The following is a 23250-nucleotide window of genomic DNA, read 5'->3' as shown; positions in this document are numbered from 1 at the left end:
TTAGCCTGTTATTCATAAAAACTAAAACATGTTTACAAACATATTTTAACTATTAGAGTTTTTTGTCACTTTGATTTTCTATTTAAGAAATTAGTACAAAACACTTAAATAACTAAAATAGATTTATGAGAGCTTTTAGATTATTATGATAAAGAGAAGTGGGGGGGGGGGGAGGAGGGGTTTAAATTTAAAATAGACAATTTAAGAACAAAAGAACGAGTTGAGTGTAGTGCATTTATTTACTTATGGTATTATATCACAGATATAGATTTTGCAGTCACGATACTGGAGACTGGAGAGTACACTGTATGCAATTATGTGGTGATTTAATTTAAAAATATTTAAGAAAATTAGAAATAGCCCAAGCATTGGAATTTTCAAATCATGTCTGAAGAATTATTACATCTCACAATGCTGATGTACATACTTATTATATTTGTGTAATATATATATATATATATATATATATATATATATATATATATATATATATATATATATATATATATATATATATTTATTTTTAACTATAACATTTAAGTCGATTGGTACACATGTATGACTGTAACTACTAATGAACTGTCAGTTTTCTCATATTGGGTCTGCTGGAAGAAATCTCTATTGGAGATAAGCTCGCCTTTGTGCACTATTATGTTTGTTTTACATTTCAATAACCTTTTGTGTGCAATAAAGAAGAAGAATTTAATTATCCATAACAATAAACGTAAATACTGTTAATATGAAACTCCATGTTTAAATCTTTTTGTTTCTACAAAGATTTGTATTAGCATTTTGTTCATCTCCATCTTTGAGTACAAACATGACATCGGTTGTTGGTTCGAATTAATTGTACAATTTGCAGTGTCACTCTTTAGTCTCTGATTTTTTGTACATCAATGCATCAGTTAGGGAACGTTCAAGTATTACGCAATGCTATTTGTGAAGAGGGGGAGGGGAGTCTTGTAAAAGGTTACGATGCGTTTCAGGTGCAAGAGTGGGGTACGATAAACGCGTTATGTAATTTTTTTTTATTTAAATAAAAAATAAGGGAATTAAAATCTCCCAAACTAGCAACCCTTTTCGTTTATGATTTAGGGGAATCCCTCGACTGTATTGTATGTCATTTTTATTTTCGTTGTCAGTATCAGTTAATATTATTTGAAAATGGCCACTTGGGTGTTACGTAATGTTTAGGGAGGGGGAGGGGACACAGACAAATATAGAGTGGAGGGAGGGTCAAAAAACTTCATAAATTGTATTACATAATACTTGAATGCCCCCTAATATAAATATTTACAGCTATAAAGCCATCAACCGCTCTAAACAATATGGACGCTATAAAGCTCATTTTGTGACAATTTTATGTAATAGTTACTTTTTAAATTCCGCGTTTAGTACATTACACTAATATCTCTTAATAAAATACTGACCTGTGGGGTTATTCTTGAAACGAATCTCAATAGATCTATAATGGAATTGAGAGGCTCCGCACTCTCGAATCTAGCTATATAATAGTTCCAAATTGTACCGATAGATGTACATTAGTGTAACTTGCCAATGCAAACTATTGGGAAACAATCCCAATTCTAAGCTAATTCCTAATTGTTGTTTCATGAGTACAGTACAAAACTGTCAATGCCGCGCTGTTTTTTTATACCACTGAGATGGCAAACAAGCATACGGCCCACCTGACAGTAAGCGGTTACCGAACTCTATTAACGCCTGCAATATCAGGGGCATTACGCGTGCGTTGACCTGAACCGACCCTATAGAATTCCCTTTATCGCTATTGTAAATAATCCCATGCTGCAATCTCTTGGAAAAAAGTCGACAGGGAGCTCACTGCATAACTTGAGCGTTCGTGGGAGGAAACATTTCTTTCTTTCAAATCGCGCTGTATGCGATCATCTAGTCTCTAAGGTATGAGGGTGAACTCTGTGTCGACGGCGAGCTGTACGATGGTAGAAGGTGGCCGTGGGCATCATATTGAACAATTCCTCTGAACACAGTCCGTTGTACAAGCGGTAAAACACGCAGAGTGAGGCAAAATCTCTCTTAAGAGTTTGATAACGCGCGTTTAATGGTATTTATTATTATTTATGCTTAGAACATAATAATTGTCTATTGAGAAGGTATGTTTTCATTCACCAAACCCCATTTTACCATTTCAAGTCAGTATTTTATTAAGAACGATATGTTTTGCCGGGTCAATATGTCACGGTAAGTCGACTGAACTGACTTCGTCTTCCCCTATCACTCTTCATTGGTACCCCGCTAATGTATACTGATAGCGTAGCCGGGGATTTTCCTAAATAAAACAGTCGCTGTCTGGCTTCATGCATGCAGTAGCGATAACGTGTCTACCAATAGACACGTTATATAATAGACAAGTGGCAACACTTGTCTACGGGGGCAGAATTGATAATTTACAAGTATTGCTATTACAATCGCATTTATGTATTATGATTAACTTGCTAGATACAATCCTCCGTATTTGTCTACATCAAATAAGTAATAATGTATAACATAAATATGTATATAATTCATTTAAACTTGTTTATACATTTAGGGTATATATACATACTGTAATTGTTTTATATTTAAAACATTCATTTTATTGAGGGGCGTAAAACAATGTATAAATAAAAGAACTAGAAAATTCAAGATTTTCAAAACCTACATAGTCCAGTATTTTTTGCTACTTCATACTTTTTGATTTCACCATACACGCGAACAATTTACTTGTATATTAAATTTAAATACTTTATCTTGAAAAAGCTAATCTAGTAGTACAGATGTTATATTTTGTGTCATTATCAATATTTACAATCGAAATCATTAACTTATGTGTTTAAATTTTTTGTCTTTTTTCTTTGAAAAAGTCTTCATTAATTTCACCGGTGGTATTTTAATGATTTCTATGTAATTAACAAGCACACCCTATTGCTCTAAATATATGTCGCAAGCGAATCGTTTTTAACGACATCTATCGTTGACGACAAACTACTGAGTTGCTGTGTCGCACGCTAGATGGCGCTGATAGACACGCTGCGATTTCGGACGTACAAAATTATTACTCAATTTCATTCTTTGTTTATAAATCTTGCTGCAATGTACTCCGACAAATTTTAGCTTTGTTTGATATTTAATTGTAGTAGGTATGCAGTTGTATATAAACTGTCAACGAAAATGGTATAACAATCCGAAATCCATAAACAAACATTTTACAGTCACATGATCGATTTAGTGGTAAAGCCGTAATTTCATATGATTGGGACGTAGGACGAAGGACATAGGTTATTTTGCCCTAGTCAATCAAAATATCGCTGCCATGCGGATGAAGTTAGGTCTAATACTTAGTTTATAATGTTAGTATGCATTTATAACATAATTTATTTTAAACTTTCAAGAGAGTTACCAATAAGTACTTTGTTGTCTCAGATTTCAGCGTGTGTAACCTTTCCGTGACACGTTTTAATTCTAGTATATAATTGTATATAGCAGCGAATACAGCGAGCCTTACGTGCTGAGTTCGTGGCAGTACTCAGCCAGTGTGCGTAGACCGAGTCGGCCAGCCACGCGGACGTTAGCAGCGCTGACGGACGGGTTGATGTGGGCGTTGTGTAACTCGGCCACTTGGGTGGAACAGGCCGCGGCTGGGTCTCCAGACCCGTCCAAGCTTCCCAACCTGTGCAAAAAATTATTGGTATTTGTTAGTTTGTGACAAGTTTGTACTTGTTATTTGGTAGTTTGTGACAGGGCGACTGAAATAAGCCTAACAGGAAGAGTATCTTTCTACCTTATTAGGTATCAATTCCTTGACCTATATGGTTGGCTCATTGCATATTTAACTTGGAGATTCTCTAGATTATGATTCTAGATGAGATTCTTCAATGGATTTTCACCGTCTAAATACTATCACGCAGTGAGACTCTGAATATAACCCTCTTTATAGCCATGATACCCCCATACTTGCCATTACTGAGGATTCAGGTGTTATTGAATGAGTTATTCCTCTGTTCCCTGTAAATTCACTGCCATATCTTACCTTTTAAACCGAAACAGCCATGCAAATACAACTGCTTCATAGTAGAAACACAAATGGGGCAGAGGTGCCAAGCAAACAACTTTTGTACAAAAATCTCCCTTTGGTATTGTGATACAGGTTCTTTGGGTACCCACTTCAGACACCAGTTCTCCACAACTTCGATGTATCTATGGTATTATTTTATATGTTGCATTGTATTCAAAAATATCGGTATGACATACACATATGACACATATATACAAAATAGCGTGTATGACAAGATTGATGAATGTGGAAGAAGCGAAAGAGGTTTGTTTGATTGGAAGCATTTGGCGTTCCATTGTTTCTGCCTACCCTAATGGGAGACAGGCGTGACAGATATGTATGTATGTATGTATGTATTCAAAAATTGTGAGATAAATAAATAAAAATTATTATTATTATTTCACATACCAGAACTCATTCCCAGGATGCGCATTCCCATCCCACGGATACGTCATCACAAGTAACTTCCCCTCGTGTTCCCCAGTCAGCTTCGAAGACGGTTCCCTATTCTCCAACTGTACGTTGATCCCGCCCCGCGGATGTCGTTTGCACTCGAGGAATATCCGTTTCTCCGTATCCGTGTCTGACGTGAACAGCGCAAGGACCCCATTAGTGGGACGGATATACGCGAAGTTAACGTCGGATACGTGGTTCAACATGTCCTTCTTTAGGAGGGAACGTATCCGTTCCAGGAACGTAAGGATGTACACGTCGGGCTGGTGGACTGACACCTTCCAGACGCCGAGACCTAAAATAATAATAGAAAATACTCTTTATTCTTGATAGATCCTCTTTATTGTTTTCTCTAAAGGATTAATAAACTGATTATTGGCGAAAAATTTGAAAAATGTACTGGCGTCTTCACCTGGAGGGCCTCAAAAGACCTTAGATTAAGAGAATTGACGGAATATAGAAAGTAATAATATTATAATAAGTAACTTTACTTTTATCAAGTCCCCTCACTTAACACAGAAGATAGGGGGGGAAAGGAATTGTTAGTAATGGGTTTAAACAGCCCCATAGCTACCAATATAGGGTATATTGGTAGCTATGGGGCTATCAAGTCACCTCCACGCGGTTCTCCTGGAAACCATCGTTGGTTAATTCTTGTTGAATTCTTCGATGAAAAAAACAATGGGCCAACTAACCTGCCTTCATCCTCACCTGTCATCTATCACTGGTGCCCGCCAGTATATAGCGATAGCACAAGCGGGGTTACCATTTCATTATGATCTATTAAAAAAAATCTGGATCCTTTAGAAGTAAGGTAAGTCTTTTAAGGGATGCCATGGGCATCACAGTGCATTCTATGATATCCGTGGTGTTATTCATATATAATATATAAGTGACCATTATCATTTTCCACAATATGATATAAATCTGTTATTTTATATTATTTTTTTAATCACGGATTTTTATGTTCATATATATCATATTCGTTATTGGACCAGTAACTAAAATATATAGATATTGCTAATGTTAATATATAGTTACCCATAGCTAAGTAACAAATCACTCACCAGCTCCGATGATGTTCACGAACGCATCCTTGCCAGCTTCTTTCGCTCTGTAGTCCGCCTCTAGTAACGTCGTTTCAACCAATACACTGAGCCGCTTGTAGTACACCTCATTGTCGAATATATTATCTGTGCCGGGACACTTTATATATCTATCTATATACCTTTTGTCTTCACTTTTATCTTCTATATTAACATAGGAGGTTAGTTCCTCATATGTGTAACTGTGTACCTGAAAAACATATTTATACAACCCTATGAACCACTTGAATACAAGAATATTATCTATACAATAAAAGAAATAAAAATGGAGATGGGCAGGACACATTATGCGAGAAAAAACACAAAAGTGGACAGCAATCGTAACAGATTGGTACCTTAGAACAGGCCAAAGGAGACAGGGAGAATAAAATGGAAGACTGGAGGAGACCTTTGCCTTCGAACAAGAAAGAGGATGACAAAACAGTTACTGATTTTATTGTATTGTTTATTTCGTTACTTATTTAATAAAGGCTTATATTATTATTATAGTTTACTTGAAACTCAATGAGATACTTACGGTAAATAAAAACAGACCTGCTCATTCCTAAATATTAAAATGTATTTGCATAACTGTGTTTCGGTTTGAAGGGTAGGATATAGCAGTGAATTTACAGGGTACAGAGGAATAACATCTAAGTCCTAAGGAATGGCAACGCATGGGGGATATCATGGGCGAAACAGTATATTCTGTTATGTCCATGGTACTGCTCATATCTATAGGCGACGGTTACCACTTTCAAGTGGGCCGTCAGCTTGTTTGCCATTCTAAGTTGTATATAAAAAAAAAAAAAAAAGAAAAAAAAAAAAAAAAGTTTTTTTATGTGGAACACAATTTGATATAATTATATAGTGTCTTGAAACCTCACAGTTAGTGATGGGTTGTAGGATGATGAAATTCAGCAACAGGTGTCCATTCTGACACATCCTCAGAACAGAACATGAATAAAAAAAAAAAGATTACCTGATAAAACTCGGACCATATCTGCCTCCACATATGTTTGGCCGATTGGTTGTTCCTAACATACGTCGTTTTCAGCACATTAAAACATGTAGTGGGCGTCACTTCTTCGCCGTACCCGTTCTCCCACGTGTTCTGTTGTTCGGTGATTAAAATGTCTTCACAATCCATTCGAGCTCTTCTTTCGAAACGAGTGCCGATAATACCTGGAAGTTTGTTGACAGTTTCTTTTCAATTTTTTGTTTATTTTTTTTTTGAGGGGATAGATAGGTAAATAAATAGATACCCTTTATTGTTTCCTCCATAAGATTACAATAAAAAACTTATTATAAATATAAACAATTACAGGAAAATATTACACTAAGAAAACAATGGGCGGCTTTATCGCTAAAAACGATCTCTTCTAAGAAACTTTTGAATGGAGAAGAGTAATTATAAATAGTCTGAGTAGAGGCACGGAATTCTGTTTGTGTTTTTTATACATATAAAGATATGCATGCTCAGATATAAGTACTTAATTTTTGCTTTAAAACTTCGTAGATACTGTGGAGTAAATGAAATGATAACCCCTGCGTTATAGTATACACTGGCGGGTCACCAGTGAAGGATGATAGGTGACGATGAAAGCACGTCAGTTGACCCATTGTGATTTTGTGATGAATTCCACAAGAATTAACCACAATAGTTACCAGGGAGAACTGTATGGAGGACGACCTGATAAGGGTTTAATTGCTAACAGTGGAGTTGTTAGACCCCATTACTGACAATCTCTTTCCCCCTGTTGGGGCTGTTACCCAAAAAGCAATGTTGGGGGGAAAAATTATAAGTAATGGGGATCTAATAGCCTCATACATTCAGACATATCTCCAACGCCTTCTAACAACTACAGAGCTAGTTGACCTCTACATGGTTTTCCTTGGGAATCATTGTAGTAATTCTTGTGGAATCCGTTATGATTGGTCAACTGATCTGCTTTCATCTTCACTCGTCTCTCACTGGTGACCTGCCAGCGAACATCGATAGCGCAGGCGGGGCTAGTATTTTTTTATCATTTATTAAAAAAAGACAGGTAACTTTGCACTCGAGGCCTTTTTCGCTTGCAATGTAAGCAGAGCCTAGCCTACGAAAGTACTTCCGAGAAAACTATCTTAACGCATATTGTAAATAAGGAGATCCAGTTACAAAAGATACGTATAGTATAGTACTTTTCTCAAACAATGCACGGAAATCAAAAACACAATTTGACTTTTAAGTTCAATGAACAGTAATAATTTTTTACGTGCCATAATGTTCCTTTGTTTTTTTTTTCAATAAACAGCTTTCTATTTGCAAGCCAGTTCGAAATTTAAATAAAACCTTTTATTAGTTATCTCCTCCTGTCCTGTCCACCATTTTTAAATTACAGGACAGATATGAGTTTACATAATAATTTATCTGGCCGCAAAACACGACAGATATGGATTTTCATGCAACTATTTCCGGCCGCTGCCCACATGTATCTGGCCAGTACGGCAATTTTGATTTATCTCGAAGAAGATTGTCAAAATAATGCTCACATTTCCAAGCATGTTTGAGAAAAAGGCATGTTGATTTGTTACTTTTTATTGATATATTCATTACATGTCCATCTTTGAATTACCCACATACAAATGTGTACCAAATTTCAACTCAATCGATCCAATAGTTTCGTAATAAACTGGTTGTGACAAATGGACAGTTAGACAGAGACGTGATAGAATGAGTGACGTACAAGCGTTTCATTTTTTTCTTTCAAGGTACGAAATTCTAAAAAACTTATTTTTTTTTTATAAAGCAATAAGAGGACTAATAACTGAAAAATCATCATTATATCAGCCTTTAACTGTCCACTGCTGAACATAAGCCTCCCCCTTGGGGGGGTTTTACCAGTAGTTGCCACACTTGGCAGGCGGATTGACAACCGAAGTCAGGCTTCAGAAATGTTTTGAGAGGGACGCTGCTACCCATCCCTCGCCTTCCGTTAGTCGGCTTTTACGACACCCACGGGAATGGAAGGAGTGGCCTATTCTATGCCGGGACCACACGGTCATTATAATTATTAAACGAAAAGACACAAATGAGTAAAAGTAATACCAATGATAACGGCGTTGTCCTCTGCATCCTCTCCCACCTCCATCCCAACATTATGCCGTGCACCATTGTTGATGCACTCCGTATGCCCACTCACAAACACCATGGCGGACAGTTTCATCTCATCATAACTGAGGCAGTTCTCCAACACAAGCGGCGGTTTCTGATGAAGAGTGCCGACCGCTTCCCATCCTTCGGAACTGAGGATTTATTGAAAGTTTATAATTAAACATACCTCTAATAGATGCAGGAACTTTTATTTTTCTTTTTATTTTCGACTTTTTTATAGTTTATTTATTCTTCAACTTATTATATTAATAATGAGTCAATTACAATAATAGGATTAGAATTACAATAGTAGGATGATAAAAATAATTTTATTAATATAATAAATACGAAAGTGTGTAAGGATGATGGATGAATGTTTATTGCTCTTTCACGCAAAAACTACTAAACAGATTTGAATAAAATTTGATACACGGGTAGGTTATACCCTAATTTAACACATTGGATACTTTATGTGATTCACACGGGTGAAACCATAGGACACAGCTAGTAAACAAATAAATAGAACAGGATATATTGGGCAGCTCATTTATATCCCAACTAAGCAGAGTTTGTCTAATGAGAACTAACTATACACATAAATACATTTTTTGGTAAATATGTTTATACATATTATACATACATAAACACCATTATTAATACAAATTAATATAAATGTTTGACTGTAAGTTTATTTAATAATGCATAAACTCTCGAGCTGTTTGGTTTCAAATTAGATGGCGCTAAGTACTATGTGTTGTGGAATTTATATATTAATAATAATAAATCTTGTTTGTTACCTTATAGCGAATTAACAGTTTCACCAATGACTACGAAATTTGGTATAAATGTACTAAATAACCGCCGTGTCGTCCCGACATAACTATAATCAGCCACCCATTTTTACCCAATCTTCCTTCCCCATGTCGTAAGAGTGGACTTAATGGTCCAAAGATGAGCAGCAGTGTCCCTCTTAAACAGTGACTCAAAAGACATCAAAAGCTAGTAATGTAATAGTTAACTATGTGTTTAAATGTCACTTACGCGGTCTCACCACTGAGTAGCTTGTAATGGTCATCCTCCCCCATAAACACGACTGCACGCTTTTTTAATATCCTATCAATGAACATTGGTACTGTCACATCTTTGTAAAATGCTTTCTCTATACTAGTGCCAAATTCTCTGAAACAAAAAAAATTAAAAATTAAACAAAAAATAAAAAATACCAGAGGAAGACTGCACAAAAGTCGTTTGCTTGAGTACCTCTGTCTCATTCGTGTGTCTATCGTGAAGCAGTTGTTTGCATTGCTGTGTTTCGGTTTGAAGGGTGGGATATAGCAGTGAATTTACAAGGTACAGAGGAAAAACACCTGAGTCCTCAGAAATGGCAACGCATGGGGGGTATCATGGGCGAAACAGTATACTCTGTTATGTCTATGTGTGTATATTATGCTATAAAAGCTGATTTTTTGTATTTAGATAACAATTACAAGATACATATTTCTTGAGTAGCCAATCAGTCTGGCCAGGGACTACAATAGTCGTACTATTGTAGTCCCTGGCCAGACAAACATAAAGGCTAACTGCAGGCCTGAGCATGATGTGAAAGAAGTTTCCAAATCAGTTTATGAGTAATAGAGTTCTGCAGTAACACACAAAAAAAAATACAACTAAATTGAAAGCTCCTCCTTTTTCTGAAGTTGGTTAAAAAGGAGTAGGGGAACATTATTTTCATACTTCATCAGAAATAGTTACACTTATACAACTAACATCTACAGTATGGGATTCTTCAAAAAGAGTGTAATAAGATTTTTTATTGACAACATGCATGTAACATACCTGGTATTACAGGCATCCATAGGCTATGGAAAAACTATTACCATCAGTGGAGTCATATGCTTATTTGCCACCACAGTAGTGTAAAAATAAAATATAACAAACATACCTTTTGTAAATAAGGAAATGTGTTATAAGCAGAAGCACCCTCTCATGTATTACTGGGTATGTGGACACTATGTTCCTCTTCAAATTATCTAGTGGCCTCTTTGTTTTGAGTTTCTGTAATCTAAAAAAAATAATTCTCTAACTGATTGCACAGGAAAGAAAACAAAAATAAATAAATAAACTATCAAAAAAGTTTGCATAAAGAAACCATTGGCATATATAGATAGATACTCTTTATTGTTTCCTCCAAAAATATTACAATAGTAAACTTATTATAAATAATTACAATAAATAATCACAATGAGAAAACAATGGGTGACCTTATCGATAAAAGCGATCTCTTTCAAGCAACCTTTGGATGGCATAATTAAGTTCGTTGTCCAGGGGGTGAGTCTAACCCGTTAAAAAAGGCACATAACTTTGTGCAATATGTCTTTGCGTATAGTTCAAAACTCCACACACACACACACACACACATATATATATTATATAATTTGATATATTTAACAATGCTGTAAAAAAGTAATTTGTTATTTTTTACCTGATAGTTTCAATGGGGAATGGTATGGGAAATTCCTTGCTTTTCTCGATGATTTCTTCAACATTGTCACTTAACTCAGGTTTAGGCAGATCTATGCACTGTCTTAACAATTCATTTGTCTCCTTACTCATACTAGGGAAGCACCAGTCTGGTTTGCACCTGAAAAATTATAGCTGTATAAATTTATATCCAAATAGAGATATGCAAATAGAAAAAAAAAAATAAAAAGTATTTTTAATAGATAATGATAGAATGTTGCACCTGCCTAGGACTTAGGGTTTATAATGATAGAGTTTCATTGAAGGATGAATCAATAAGAATGGACTCTAGGACTTAATCACAACAGTTTACAGGGGGGGAGCACAAGTATATAACTAGAAATAGGAATTAATCTTTTCATTACTAACAATATTTATATATACTTTGGATAAATTAATGTAGAGCTTTTTAATTCTTTTAAAAAACTATGTAATTATTAATTTATTATGGCAAACATATAACTTTAAAAACACTTAACACAAAAACACTGCACAATTAAATGTTATATTAGCCAATAAAATTTACACAGATAGTACATAGAAACATATAAAAAAAACTATTGAAATTACAGAAAACATATTAAAGTCAGGAAAACCAGATCATAATGAAATTAAGCAACTATTTTAACAGATAAAATATAAATACCAAGATTACAACTAATAAGTCAATATGGCAATTATTGTTATGCATATTTCAGGGGGCTCTGACTAAGAAACCATTTTTAAAATAATTAGTTACAAATTAGAATGGAAAAAACGGATTTTGAGGGTACACTCAATACAAGATATTTAAATCAAATATTCCTAAGCAAAGATGGCAAACCAACTAATATTAATAATATCCCAGGATATTACTGATATTAGTAATAATTTTATATAAAAATATTAGGTTTTTGTGCTCCTAGTGGAATTCTAATCATTAACTGGGGTACATTAACCCTAAACTTATATCTTGATCTATGAAAATAAAATTTCCATGTATATAGTCCATCCTTATATTTAGAATGTAATGAGTTCCATCCAAATGCGCATTCTAAATGATTTCTAATAAGTGAATATACAAAATTTAATATGTATTAAAATTAAAGCCGACATCTCATAAGCTTTACTTGTAATATTATTAACATTATGAATACTACATACCATGAAAGATTCTGAAAAGGTCTTAAAACATCCATGACCGACGTTTTAGCCTGCAAAATTAACACCATTATATAAAAAAAACCGTAATACGAATGAATCATTATGATGTGTTAAACGTAGTAATACGTTAAATTGAAAACAATGTATGCAAGAAAGCAGGTAAAATATTGTATAATACACCAAATGAATATTTCGGGCGTTACATTACATATTATACTTACTGTTATTGGCCGATATAACAACAAACTGACAGACAACAATTTAATATAATTCATGAAATTATTTTTAAGTTTGAAAATAGTTTACTAGTTTTCTTTATTTATGTAAATAAAATACAGTTTAATAAATGACCGACCCACCAAAAACGATACTTTATGAATGACAATTGATTGACAGATTGACATTTTTTATTATTGACAGCAATTTTATTTTACATTTATTCTTAATCTATGTCAATAAGTAGCTTTTTACATGACGAGAGTCGATTTATCTATTCCTAGTCTATCTGATAAAACATTTTCTATACACTAACCTGCTATCAATTAACAAAAGTAGCAACTGATGGTATATTTTTTGTCCTCTTTTTACTAATTATATTTGCATAAGAATGAAGGAGGCAACCATATAATTTACTGTTTTCATTTTATCATTTCATGTAACTCCTTGTTCTTAGCTATTGCCTTTGATAATTGGACTGACAATAAGTTAATATGACTGACAATCTGAAATTGACATTGACTTTGAAAATATAATATCCGTGTTTGTTTTGGCGGTCTTTCTTTTACAATGTATCTGGTCTTCAAGTTTTTTTTTTTTATATATTCTAATTTTTTTAAATTTATAATGTTATATAATAATATATGTGATTAAAATTATACTTTCACCATGACTGATCTACAAAATATTCGTGCTGAAGTCAACAATGCCTTCAAACTTAGTGGTTTTACAATACGACGAGAGGCGAGCACATTCGTCGCTGAACAACTTTGTTCTTTATCAATCCAAGAGCGACAAAAGATGTTGGAAAAACTAACTGCTCATTTATTACGGCAGTGCCTTTCACAACCAGTATTGGAGAAAGAACATATAGAGATTGCATATAAAGAATGTACTTCCCATGGACTCGAAGAAACAGAGACTGTGTTAAATGTAATTGATGCATTCAGTATACCAAAGTTGAATTATGATAACGAGAGGAAAAAGTTTGTTAAAGATGTGCATACTAGTAATAATTTGTTTCCAGAACCCAAATGGAAGGCTCAGTATTTGATTGATAGGTATATGATTATATGGCAGCGGACAGTGCGAAATAAATTATTCGCGCTAGAAGCACTACCCAGTATGGCCGAAGAAAAACGGTTTCAGTTGCGTAAAATAGAGGTATTACTTAGTTCTTCTAGTAAAGTTAATGATGTAATTGTATTGGGATTGTTAACTCAGTTGACAGAAGGAAAATACCATTTAGAAGACCCTACTGGCAGTGTGCTATTGGATATGACTCAGACAAGATACCATTCTGGTTTATTTACTGAGAATAGCTTTGTTTTAGCCGAGGGTTACTATGATGACAAAGTCTTGCATGTTATGGGCCTTGTGCTGCCTCCGTCAGAATGCAGAGCAACATCACTACCTTATTTTGGTAATTTGAATACTTTTGGTGGCAAATCTAAGAGCTTACTTAAGAACTCCAAAAATCTTTTAAAGTTAGAACAGGAAAATGAGGATGGAATGTTGATATTTTTGTCTGATGTTTGGTTGGACAATCTGAAAGTTATTTCAAAGTTACAAACCTTATTTTCTGGTTATAATGACTTTCCACCAATTGCTATTATATTTATGGGTGAATTCTTATCATGCCCATATGGCTTTGAACATAGTATACAGCTTAAAGCTGCATTAACTAATTTAGGAGACATTTTGTATCAATACACAAAATTGAGAGAATCTTGCAAATTTATTTTTGTCCCTGGAAAAGGGGACCCTGCTGCAGCAAATATACTTCCAAGACCACCAATTCCAAATTCTGTTACAAAAGAAATAAGAGAGAGATTGGGTGACTCTGTTATATTCACAACGAACCCGTGTCGCATACAATATTGTACTCAAGAACTGGTAATTTTAAGACAGGATTTGGTCACAAAAATGTGTAGAAACTCTATACATTTTCCGGAATCAGGAGATATACCTGACCATTTAACTAAGACATTGTTAAGTCAGTGTACACTATCTCCATTAACGTTGGGAGTGCAGCCAATTTACTGGCAACACGCAGATGCATTGAGTCTTTATCCGATGCCTGATTTAGTTGTGGTGGCTGATCACTTCCAACCTTATACTAGATCGTACCAAGACTGCCAAGTTGTCAATCCTGGTTCATTTCCCCGTACTGAATATTCATTTAAAGTGTACATACCATCCTCAAAAACAGTTGAAGACTCACAGATACCTAAAGATGATAGTTGATATTAAGATGTGCATTACTATTATTGTAAGTGGATATAAAAAAAAATATTTGTAATAAAAAACCCTTTGTTTTTATATTTTTGTTTATTTTTAAACATTCATTAAGACTATATTTACAATAAAATATATTTAATATTACTAATAGACATTTCTGCATTATAATTATTTTTAAAAATCTTTTATAGGACGGATTTGTTACATATAGTTTATTTATATAAAATTTTGGTATTTCAAACCAGTAATGTAAACTGTTATACATGAATGTGCCTTAGTTATTTTTGTTTTAATGCTTTTTTTATATAAAAATAAATTAGAGGAATAAAATAATAATACTTATTTCTTAGTGCCTATTTTATTCCACGTGAAGGATCAAAATTGAAATATCAAATGCACTACAATTATGTGACATGCAATGCTCCATTTCTGCCAAATAATTCCTTTTTTTACTATTTACTTATTTATTATTCATAATGGTTTTTTATACACATTTATCTCTACATGATTCATAATATTTTAGTATGTTTATAGGGAATTAAAAAAGATAAAATCTTGCTCCTTTTCTTGATTGTAAAAATTACTGTATAAAAACTATGACCTAATTTACTGTAAGTAGGTAGAAATGATTTGGTTAAAATTCTCAAAATTAAACTCTAAATATAAGTATTTATAGTATATTTACAAATAATTATTATAAGTTAGACTACCTATAAAATTATATTAGAAAATCCTTCATAAAAGTGTGTTATATAAAAATCCTTGAAATTAAATTACATATAAATTTCCATTCACTTTCCTACTTTCTTATGAAGATTCTAATTTAAAATTTCAACATATACAAAATGTTTACAAATAAGTAGGTACATATCATATTCATTTTTGCGCTTAAATATTTATAATAATGTCATTGGTTTGATACCTTTTGCAGTGTTTCTCAAAGTTTGAATTTAAAAGTCACGTGACTTCCAGAATGTGCTCTTATAAAATATGGTAGTATAAAAATATGCATAGAATTATAATAGATAGATATATCTATTATATCTCTTTATTGTATGCTCTAAAATATTACAATAGTAAACTTCCTAATATTGTTTTCTATTGTTAATAAGTGTAACTCTTTTTGTTGTTGGCAATAATTTTTTTTTCTTTCTATTATAGATGCAAACAATTACAAAAAGTTATTTTAGTTTACACAGCGAGAAAACAGTGGACGGCCTCATCGCTAAAAGGGATCTCTTCCAGCTTTTCAACTCTTAACCTTTAGATTGAGAGGATTTTGATATTTTATCCAAAGTTTACTAATTGAGTAATCCTATTGTGAATGCACTTACTGCATAATACTCTGACAGTGTTTTAAGTCTTGACCTTTTTGAGATCCCCTAGAACTCCTTGCTCCAAAATGCATAACGTCAATATCATAACACAAATATTAAGTACAATAAAGAAGTGGTTGCATATTTTAAAATTCAATATGAATTATATTATTATTCAATTTTTATTCAAATTCTCGTCTCCCCTCTTAAGGAGAGGAGATGGCAACTAACCCCCGGCAGAAGCACAGTCGGCCCGGGTTCAGGGCCTCAGGGAGAAAAACCGGCGTACAATGCGAGCAGAATCTAAGAGCACCGCTTTCTGCATCTTTCCCGGGAGTGAGCCGCCTCGGAATCCCAACCGTCTGAGATGTTGTTCGTATTATTCATATTGTTAATATCTTTATTTATTTAATGACATTTAATAATTTAATTCCATTTTAATGTTTATCAAACACAAAGCATGCTGTGGTTGCCCATAAATGTAAGAACAGTTAGATATAATCTGCCAGTGTATTTATTGTATTGAAATGTTTAATGTCTTATCCCTTTCAGACCCAAGTTTTTTTTTCTTTCAGATTAAATATATTTTCGTGTTTTGGAGCCAAGCCATCTTGCCGGCACGCACGAGACTACTGCACCACCTAACCGATAAAATGATTTCTTATTGGCTGGTTTAGAATCTCACTATCATGTTATTTCAGCTTCGTGCGTAAAAATGAATTGCGCGCTGTTTTAGATTTTTTTTTTAAGTTCAACTCACGCCCGTATCGTTCAGATCTGAAAGGGTTATGTTGGTGATCCTATAAATTAATAAATAAAACACCTCAAGGTCACTTTATCATCATAGGTTTGAGAAACACTGTGTCAAGATGCCCTCATACATTTAAATTCATTTGGTCGTAATTAAGAAACCTTATATTATGCTCCCATCAAAGTGGTGTAAGTCTCTGCTATGGGAGCTAACGCGACGAGACAAATCATGGCCACGGCGAATAGTATAATGATTGGAGCGTATATTCCAAGTAGTAGCTTCCTGAAACTGGAGAACTGTGGACAAAATATATTGTAATTAGTGACATATATGAAAATGCAATTTTTTTTTGTACGTTCCCGGATATTAAATTCCAGGCTTTTTTTATACCACTGAGGTGGCAAACAAGCATACGGCCCACCTGATAGTAAGTGGTTACCGTAGACTATGAACACCTGCAATATCAGAGGTATACGCGCGTTGCCGACCCTGCCAACTCTTTACCCCCCTTTTGAAGAACTCCATGCTGTAGTCTCTTGGGAAAACCTCGGCAGGGAGTTCATTCCATAACCTGAGTGTTCGTGGGAGAAAACATCTCTGAAACCGCGTTGTACGCGACCATTTAGGCTGTAGGGTATGAGGATGAACTCCCTGTCGATAGCGAGCCGAACGATGCAAGTGGCCGTGGGCATCATATTGAACAATTCCGAAAGTCTTGCTACTTGTATAGTTTGTCAGGCATTATTTCCCTTTATTTTCATTCCATCCTTCCTTCTTTCATACCATTCTTATATTTTTCTTTAATCCTTCATTATCTCTTTTTAGCGTGGTTATTGTTCCTTAATTTTGTCTAATGCTTTTTTCTATTTATCTGGCTGTCTTATTATTCTTATGCTTTTAATTTCTGAGCGTTTATGTCATTTGGTACCTTCCCAACTGATGTGACATAGATTTTATAGTGCCTCTCTATTACAGTTATCCTATAACATTAATACATATCTAAATAAATAAAAATAAACTTCCTTTGCCTTCGCACATTCCCTGGCGGGGGAATGGGGAAACCAGTCCGGGGCCAACACCCCTCTCTGGTGGTTTGTTTGTCGCCATACGTAAATACGCATGTGTCGTTGGGTACGCTATAAGCTATGGCTTTCTGAAAATAAACTTACATAAATACATATATATAGTGGTTCCTTACCGGTGCATCTGTATTCCTGTCGACCTGAGACGCTTGGCGCGAGCCCAGCATGTCCTTCATTGGGAATGTGTTCACTCGACCGTTGCTAATACGACCTTCGGAGACGCACACGATCAGCTGAACAATAGAAGGTCAAATTGAATGTGACCATCATTATACCCACAAATTCAAATTGCCTTCATCATCTTCATATTAGCTGTAACTGTCCACTGCTGAACATAGGCCTCCCTTGGGGAGTTTTGCCAATAGTTGACATGCTTGGCAGGCGGATTGGCAACCGTAGTTAGGCTTTAGAGATGTTTTAAGAGGGACGCTGCTGCCCATCTCTCGCCCTCCCTTAGTTGCCACTTACAACACCCACGGGAAAGGAAAGGGTGGCCTATTCTATGCCAGGACCTACACGGCCAGGTCAAATTGCATAAAAAAATATCATTTATGTAATTAATTTAACAAATGTATGTCAATTTTAAAGAATTAATTACAATATATCACAATTAGGTGAACTTGGGTAAATTTTGTTGGATTTTTTTCATAAATGTTAATGAATTCCGACTATTTGGATAGGTACTTTTAATAGTTGTAAAGGGTTAGTCGACCCTTATCTGTGCCCAAATAAAAAAAAAAACTCACCGATAAAACGAAATGCATGATAACGTGGAATGCGACGAAAGCGGCCAGTATGTAGACGCTCCACGAAGGTAATTCCGCTTTTTGAAGATACACTGCCAGGAATATTGTTGCGACTGAAAAAATATATAAAATGACCTCTGTAGCATAGTGGTAAGCAAGCTGTTTTGCATTAATGAAGTCCCCGTTTGATTCACAGTCTGGTTAAATTAAGAAATGACCTTTTCTAACATGGTTCGACCCTGAGCTTTTAATGGATGATAATGAAATGGTAACCCCGTCTGTGCTATCGGTACACACTGGCGGCGGACCAATGAGGATGAAAAAGGATGAGTAAGGATGAAAAACCTGGTCAGTTAGCCCATCGTGACGAAGTCAACGATAAATTAGTCACGATTATTTCCAGAGGGGACCGCGTGGAGGTCGACCTGATTGGACATATTGATAGCAATGGGTACTAATCTCCCCATTATTAACAATCCCCTCCCCCCGCTCGAGTCTGGATACTTTGTTGTTAGTAATGCGAATTTCACGTGGTCCCCCTTGAAAACCATCGTGCTGAATTCCAGGCTTATTCATCATCTGTCATCCTTTACTGGTGACCCGCCAGTGTATACTGTTAGCGTAGGCGGGGTTACAATTCCATTGTCATTCTTTAAAAAAAAAACTAAATAAAAGACCCGATACGAATGCTTCAAAGATGAAGTACATAAACTTGATTATGAAACTATTTAGTCGGTAAAACATTAACTTTGTGGGACACTTTTTGTATATGTTATTTATATTTTATATTGTAAGTTTACTGGCAATAAATGTTTCTATTCTATTCTATTCATTAATATTATGATATGGATGTCATCACTATTCTATTTTTCTTGTATTTCTATTATAAATAGAGGTAAGAGGTAAACATACACGTGAGCATGCATTTAGACATACTTATTATTAACACTAGATAATGTTAATGTCTTAATTTTATGGTACTATGATTTGTATTTGCATGGTTATGGAGGAGCGTGACCTTCTGATGCAGGTGATAACACTTACTAGAAGGTCACAACAACGATCTTAGTATTGTATCAATTTTGTTACGAAATAAATATTCTTATCATTTTTTTTCTTCATTTTTATTTCGGTTTTTTTTTTCAACAGATAAAAATCTATGGTAATTTCCAAATTTTAATTAAATTAAAATTTAATTAAAAATTGGCAAAAATAATAAAAATTAAAATTAATTAGAAATGAGAAAATAAATATATTACTGGCTGCAAATCAACACATTAATCATTAAAGATTGGTTCCAACAAAAAAAAAAAAAAAAACTACCTCAATAGAGACAAAATCTGTTATTTTGGTTTAAAAATTAAACCACTGAATTGATTTTGATAAAATTATTATAAGACCAATCTGTAAGTATATTCTTTCAGATAATAAAAAAAAAAAAATTATAAATCCGAAAATAAAATATGAAACAATCAATAAACAAATCATAAAAAAATACAACCGAATTGAGAATCTCCTTCTTTTTGAAGTCGGTTAAAAAAGAGACAAAGTAGTGAAAGGCTCTAATGTTAAAGGTGTTTACTTACTCCCAAGTATATGAGCAGCGTTGCCGACAAGCCAATGTAGCCAGTTGAATATTGGCCTCTTCTTAGTACCAGGATGCGGTCTGAAGTACGCACCTGGAATTAATAAAAAGCAATTTAATATAATGAAATTTGGATGTTTAAAAGATAGTATGGAACGAGCACACTTAGGGTGAATGCCTGTGTGGTCCCGGCATAGAATAGGTCACCTCTTCCTTACCCGTTAGTATCATAAAAGACGACTAAGAAAGGGCGAGGGATGGGCAGCAGCGTCCTTCTTAGAACATCAGCAAAGCCTACCTGCGATTGTCAATCCGGCTGCCAAGACTGGCAACTACAGGCAAAACTCCATAAGGGAGAGGCTTATGTTCAATTTGGACAGTTAAAGGCTGTTTTTTTTTATACAACTTAGAATGGCAAACAAGCTGACGGCCCACCTGATGGAAAGTGGTAACCGTCGCCTATAGACATGAGCAGTACCATGGACATAACAGAGTATACTGTTTCGCCCATGATACCCCCCATGCGGTGCCATTCCTGAGGACTCAGGTGTTATTCCTCCGTATCCTGTAAATTCACGCTATATCCCACCCTTCAAACCGAAACACAGCCATGCAAACACAACTGCTTTACGGTTGAAACACGAATGGGACAGAGGTACCCAAGCAATCGACTTTTGTACAAAGTCTCATGGGCGAAACAGTATACTCTGTTATGTCCATGGTACTGCTCATGTCTATAGACGACGGTTACCACTTTCCATCAGGTGGGCCGTCAGCTTGTTTACCATTCTAAATTGTATAAAACATATTAAATTGTATAAAAAATATTATAAAAAAAAAACAATTACAAGAAATGGTCACACTGAAAAAACAATGGGAGGCCTTTTACTAAAAGAGATCTCTTTCAGGCAACCTTTGGATGGAGAGGAGTAATTATAAACAGTTTTTCATAATTAATTTATAAAAATATTATATAATTGAGAACTTACTAAAATTTTACTCTAATAAAACTGTATCTTGTAAACTTGCGAATATTTATCATCATCATTTCAGCCATCATCCGTTCACTGCTGGACACAGGTCTCCCCCATAAACTACCATAAGGAACTTTCGAATACCACAAATTAATGTTATAGGAATAGATTTACTACTTTCAACTCACCAATTGGTTGTATGAAGCACAACACGACAGTAACTATGCCAGTGATAGCGTGAGGGTTGTCGCCAGTGGTGGACCAGCCGCCAACTTCCACCAGGATCAGTATGAACCCGCATACTGTCAGTAACCAGGTCACCACCATCAGGATCCTGTGGTACTGGTATAGAAATTCGAATGATCACATCAATAAATGTCTTTTAAACATATTTATTGTATTTATCATCATCATCATCATCATCATCATCCGTTAACTGTCCACTGCTGAATATAGGCCTGTCTCTTGGTGGGGTTTGCCAGTAACTGCCACGTTTGGCAGGCGCGGGTTGACAACCGCTGTTAGGTTTTGGTGATATTTTAAGAGGGACGTTGCTGTCCATTTTCGACCCTTAGTTGCCTTTTACGACATCCACGAGAAGGAAGGGGTAGCCCATTCTATGCCGGGACCACATGGAATTTTTTATATTGAATCTAATTAATTTAAATTTAAAAAACGATTAAAAAATTTACTATTTCGTCTCCATCTATAAAAAAAAATAACCAGGTAGGTATTTATTTTGTCTATAGAAACAGAACAAATGTAGTACTTACAGCAAACCAGATGTCCTTGCCACCGAGCTGTTTGCCGACCCATACTTGTCTGAAGTATCTATAATAAATAAATAATTATAATATAATCATTAATGAGACTACCTAGTGCATATTTATTACACTACTAGATATTCTATTATATTTATTGGACTCAGATTTGCCATAGATAAAATATTTATTCACCATTATGAGCACATAATTAATGAATTTATAAGCGAAACAAAAAAAATTTAGGTGGTTTATGTGCTTCTATGATGAAAAGGTAACCAACTCAGGACTGCGGAGGGTACTCCGCAGCTTAATGCTGAGTTAAATTTAAATAAGTAACACTGGTTTTCTGCTGGTACCTCATAAAAAGAATAAAAATACATTAATATAGAATGGCAACACTTGAAATGCATTATGAGCGTCACAGTGTGTGTGATGCCCATGGAACTGTTCATGCCTATAGGTGAAAGTACCACTTTCCATTCTGTGAGCAGTCAGCATTTACTTTTTATAATAATAATAATAATAAAAATAATTTTTATTTCGGACTTTTTTGGTCCATTAAATATTTATTAGTAACAATATTCTTAAAACTAATGTTAGTAAAATTACATACACAATACACACACACATATAATATATAAAATAGTGTACAGATAATCACCGCTGTACAATTCCATTGGAAATTGCGCAGCAGTGATTAACACAGTCAAGCCTGCTTGCCATCATACTCAGGATGCTGTTGGCGCTGGCACGTACTCTGCGCACCAAGGATGCGCAACTTTTCCGCATCGTGCCATAAAAACAATCTACACGATGCTCTGCGAAATCTCTGACGCGCTACAGAATCGTGGCAGCCCCATCAACACCCTGAACGCGTTATTATATTGGATACGGAGGTCGCTGTAGGTTATTACGTGTTGCATATAAATTCAGATTCACATAAAAATATTATAAACAGGTACTAACCTGGCAAGCAAGATGCCCAAAGAGGCAGTTCCTAACCAAGCAGCCAACATGAAGGATCCGTGGAGCTTCAGCAACAACTTGGAGGCACCAGCCGCTGACCCAACCGTGGACAAAGCCAACGGTTCACCGGTTGACTCATAAGCTATCGAGTGGAATCCCACGCGATCGGGATCTGGAACATTAGCAATAAAAATAATAAT

The 23250-nt window shown here is 34.8% G+C and overlaps 3 protein-coding genes across 3 annotated transcripts in view; 1 reads left to right on the top strand and 2 right to left on the bottom strand.

The window, feature by feature from the left end:
* Positions 1–220: 220 nt before the first annotated feature.
* Positions 221–12779, bottom strand: LOC113514098 (uncharacterized). The gene is made up of 10 exons (XM_026898089.3): positions 12631–12779; positions 12410–12459; positions 11229–11387; positions 10689–10808; positions 9788–9925; positions 8702–8898; positions 6593–6795; positions 5593–5821; positions 4481–4820; positions 221–3688 (listed from the first exon to the last, which is right to left on the bottom strand). The coding sequence occupies exons 1-10, from the start codon at positions 12682–12684 to the stop codon at positions 3520–3522; spliced, it is 1659 nt and encodes a 552-aa protein (XP_026753890.2). The 5' UTR covers positions 12685–12779; the 3' UTR covers positions 221–3519.
* Positions 12780–13148: 369 nt separating this feature from the next.
* On the top strand, positions 13149–14947 carry LOC113514099 (DNA polymerase epsilon subunit 2). Its single transcript, XM_031911251.2, has one exon. The coding sequence runs from the start codon at positions 13295–13297 to the stop codon at positions 14870–14872; it is 1578 nt and encodes a 525-aa protein (XP_031767111.2). The 5' UTR covers positions 13149–13294; the 3' UTR covers positions 14873–14947.
* The window catches only part of LOC113514100 (putative ferric-chelate reductase 1 homolog), a 45105-nt gene continuing 36792 nt past the window's right edge, over positions 14938–23250 (bottom strand). Inside the window, exons 7-13 of the mRNA XM_052902040.1 lie at positions 23051–23222; positions 22094–22151; positions 21509–21662; positions 20348–20440; positions 18762–18874; positions 18132–18248; positions 14938–17229 (exon numbers count right to left, since the gene is read on the bottom strand). Of these exons, the coding sequence (XP_052758000.1) occupies positions 17101–17229; positions 18132–18248; positions 18762–18874; positions 20348–20440; positions 21509–21662; positions 22094–22151; positions 23051–23222 (836 nt within the window). The 3' untranslated portion in view covers positions 14938–17100. The remainder of the gene's footprint in view (positions 17230–18131; positions 18249–18761; positions 18875–20347; positions 20441–21508; positions 21663–22093; positions 22152–23050; positions 23223–23250) is intronic.

The sequence above is a fragment of the Galleria mellonella genome, unplaced genomic scaffold (assembly GCF_026898425.1).
Source record: "Galleria mellonella isolate WM207_F2 unplaced genomic scaffold, CSIRO_AGI_GalMel_v1 utg87, whole genome shotgun sequence".
In the NCBI taxonomy this organism is placed as follows: Eukaryota; Metazoa; Arthropoda; class Insecta; order Lepidoptera; family Pyralidae; genus Galleria; species Galleria mellonella.
This window is presented reverse-complemented; position numbering and strand designations above follow the sequence as displayed.

Bases quoted from the DNA above. Each gene is read 5' to 3' on its own strand.
- LOC113514098 (XM_026898089.3), bottom strand. From the start codon at position 12,684: ATGAATTATATTAAATTGTTGTCTGTCAGTTTGTTGTTATATCGGCCA. The intron at 12,460-12,630 runs GTAAGTATAATA...TTAATTTTGCAG, and splicing joins TGTTATATCGGCCAATAACA to GCTAAAACGTCGGTCATGGA. The intron at 11,388-12,409 runs GTATGTAGTATT...ATAATTTTTCAG, and splicing joins CCTTTTCAGAATCTTTCATG to GTGCAAACCAGACTGGTGCT.
- LOC113514099 (XM_031911251.2), top strand. From the start codon at position 13,295: ATGACTGATCTACAAAATATTCGTGCTGAAGTCAACAATGCCTTCAAA.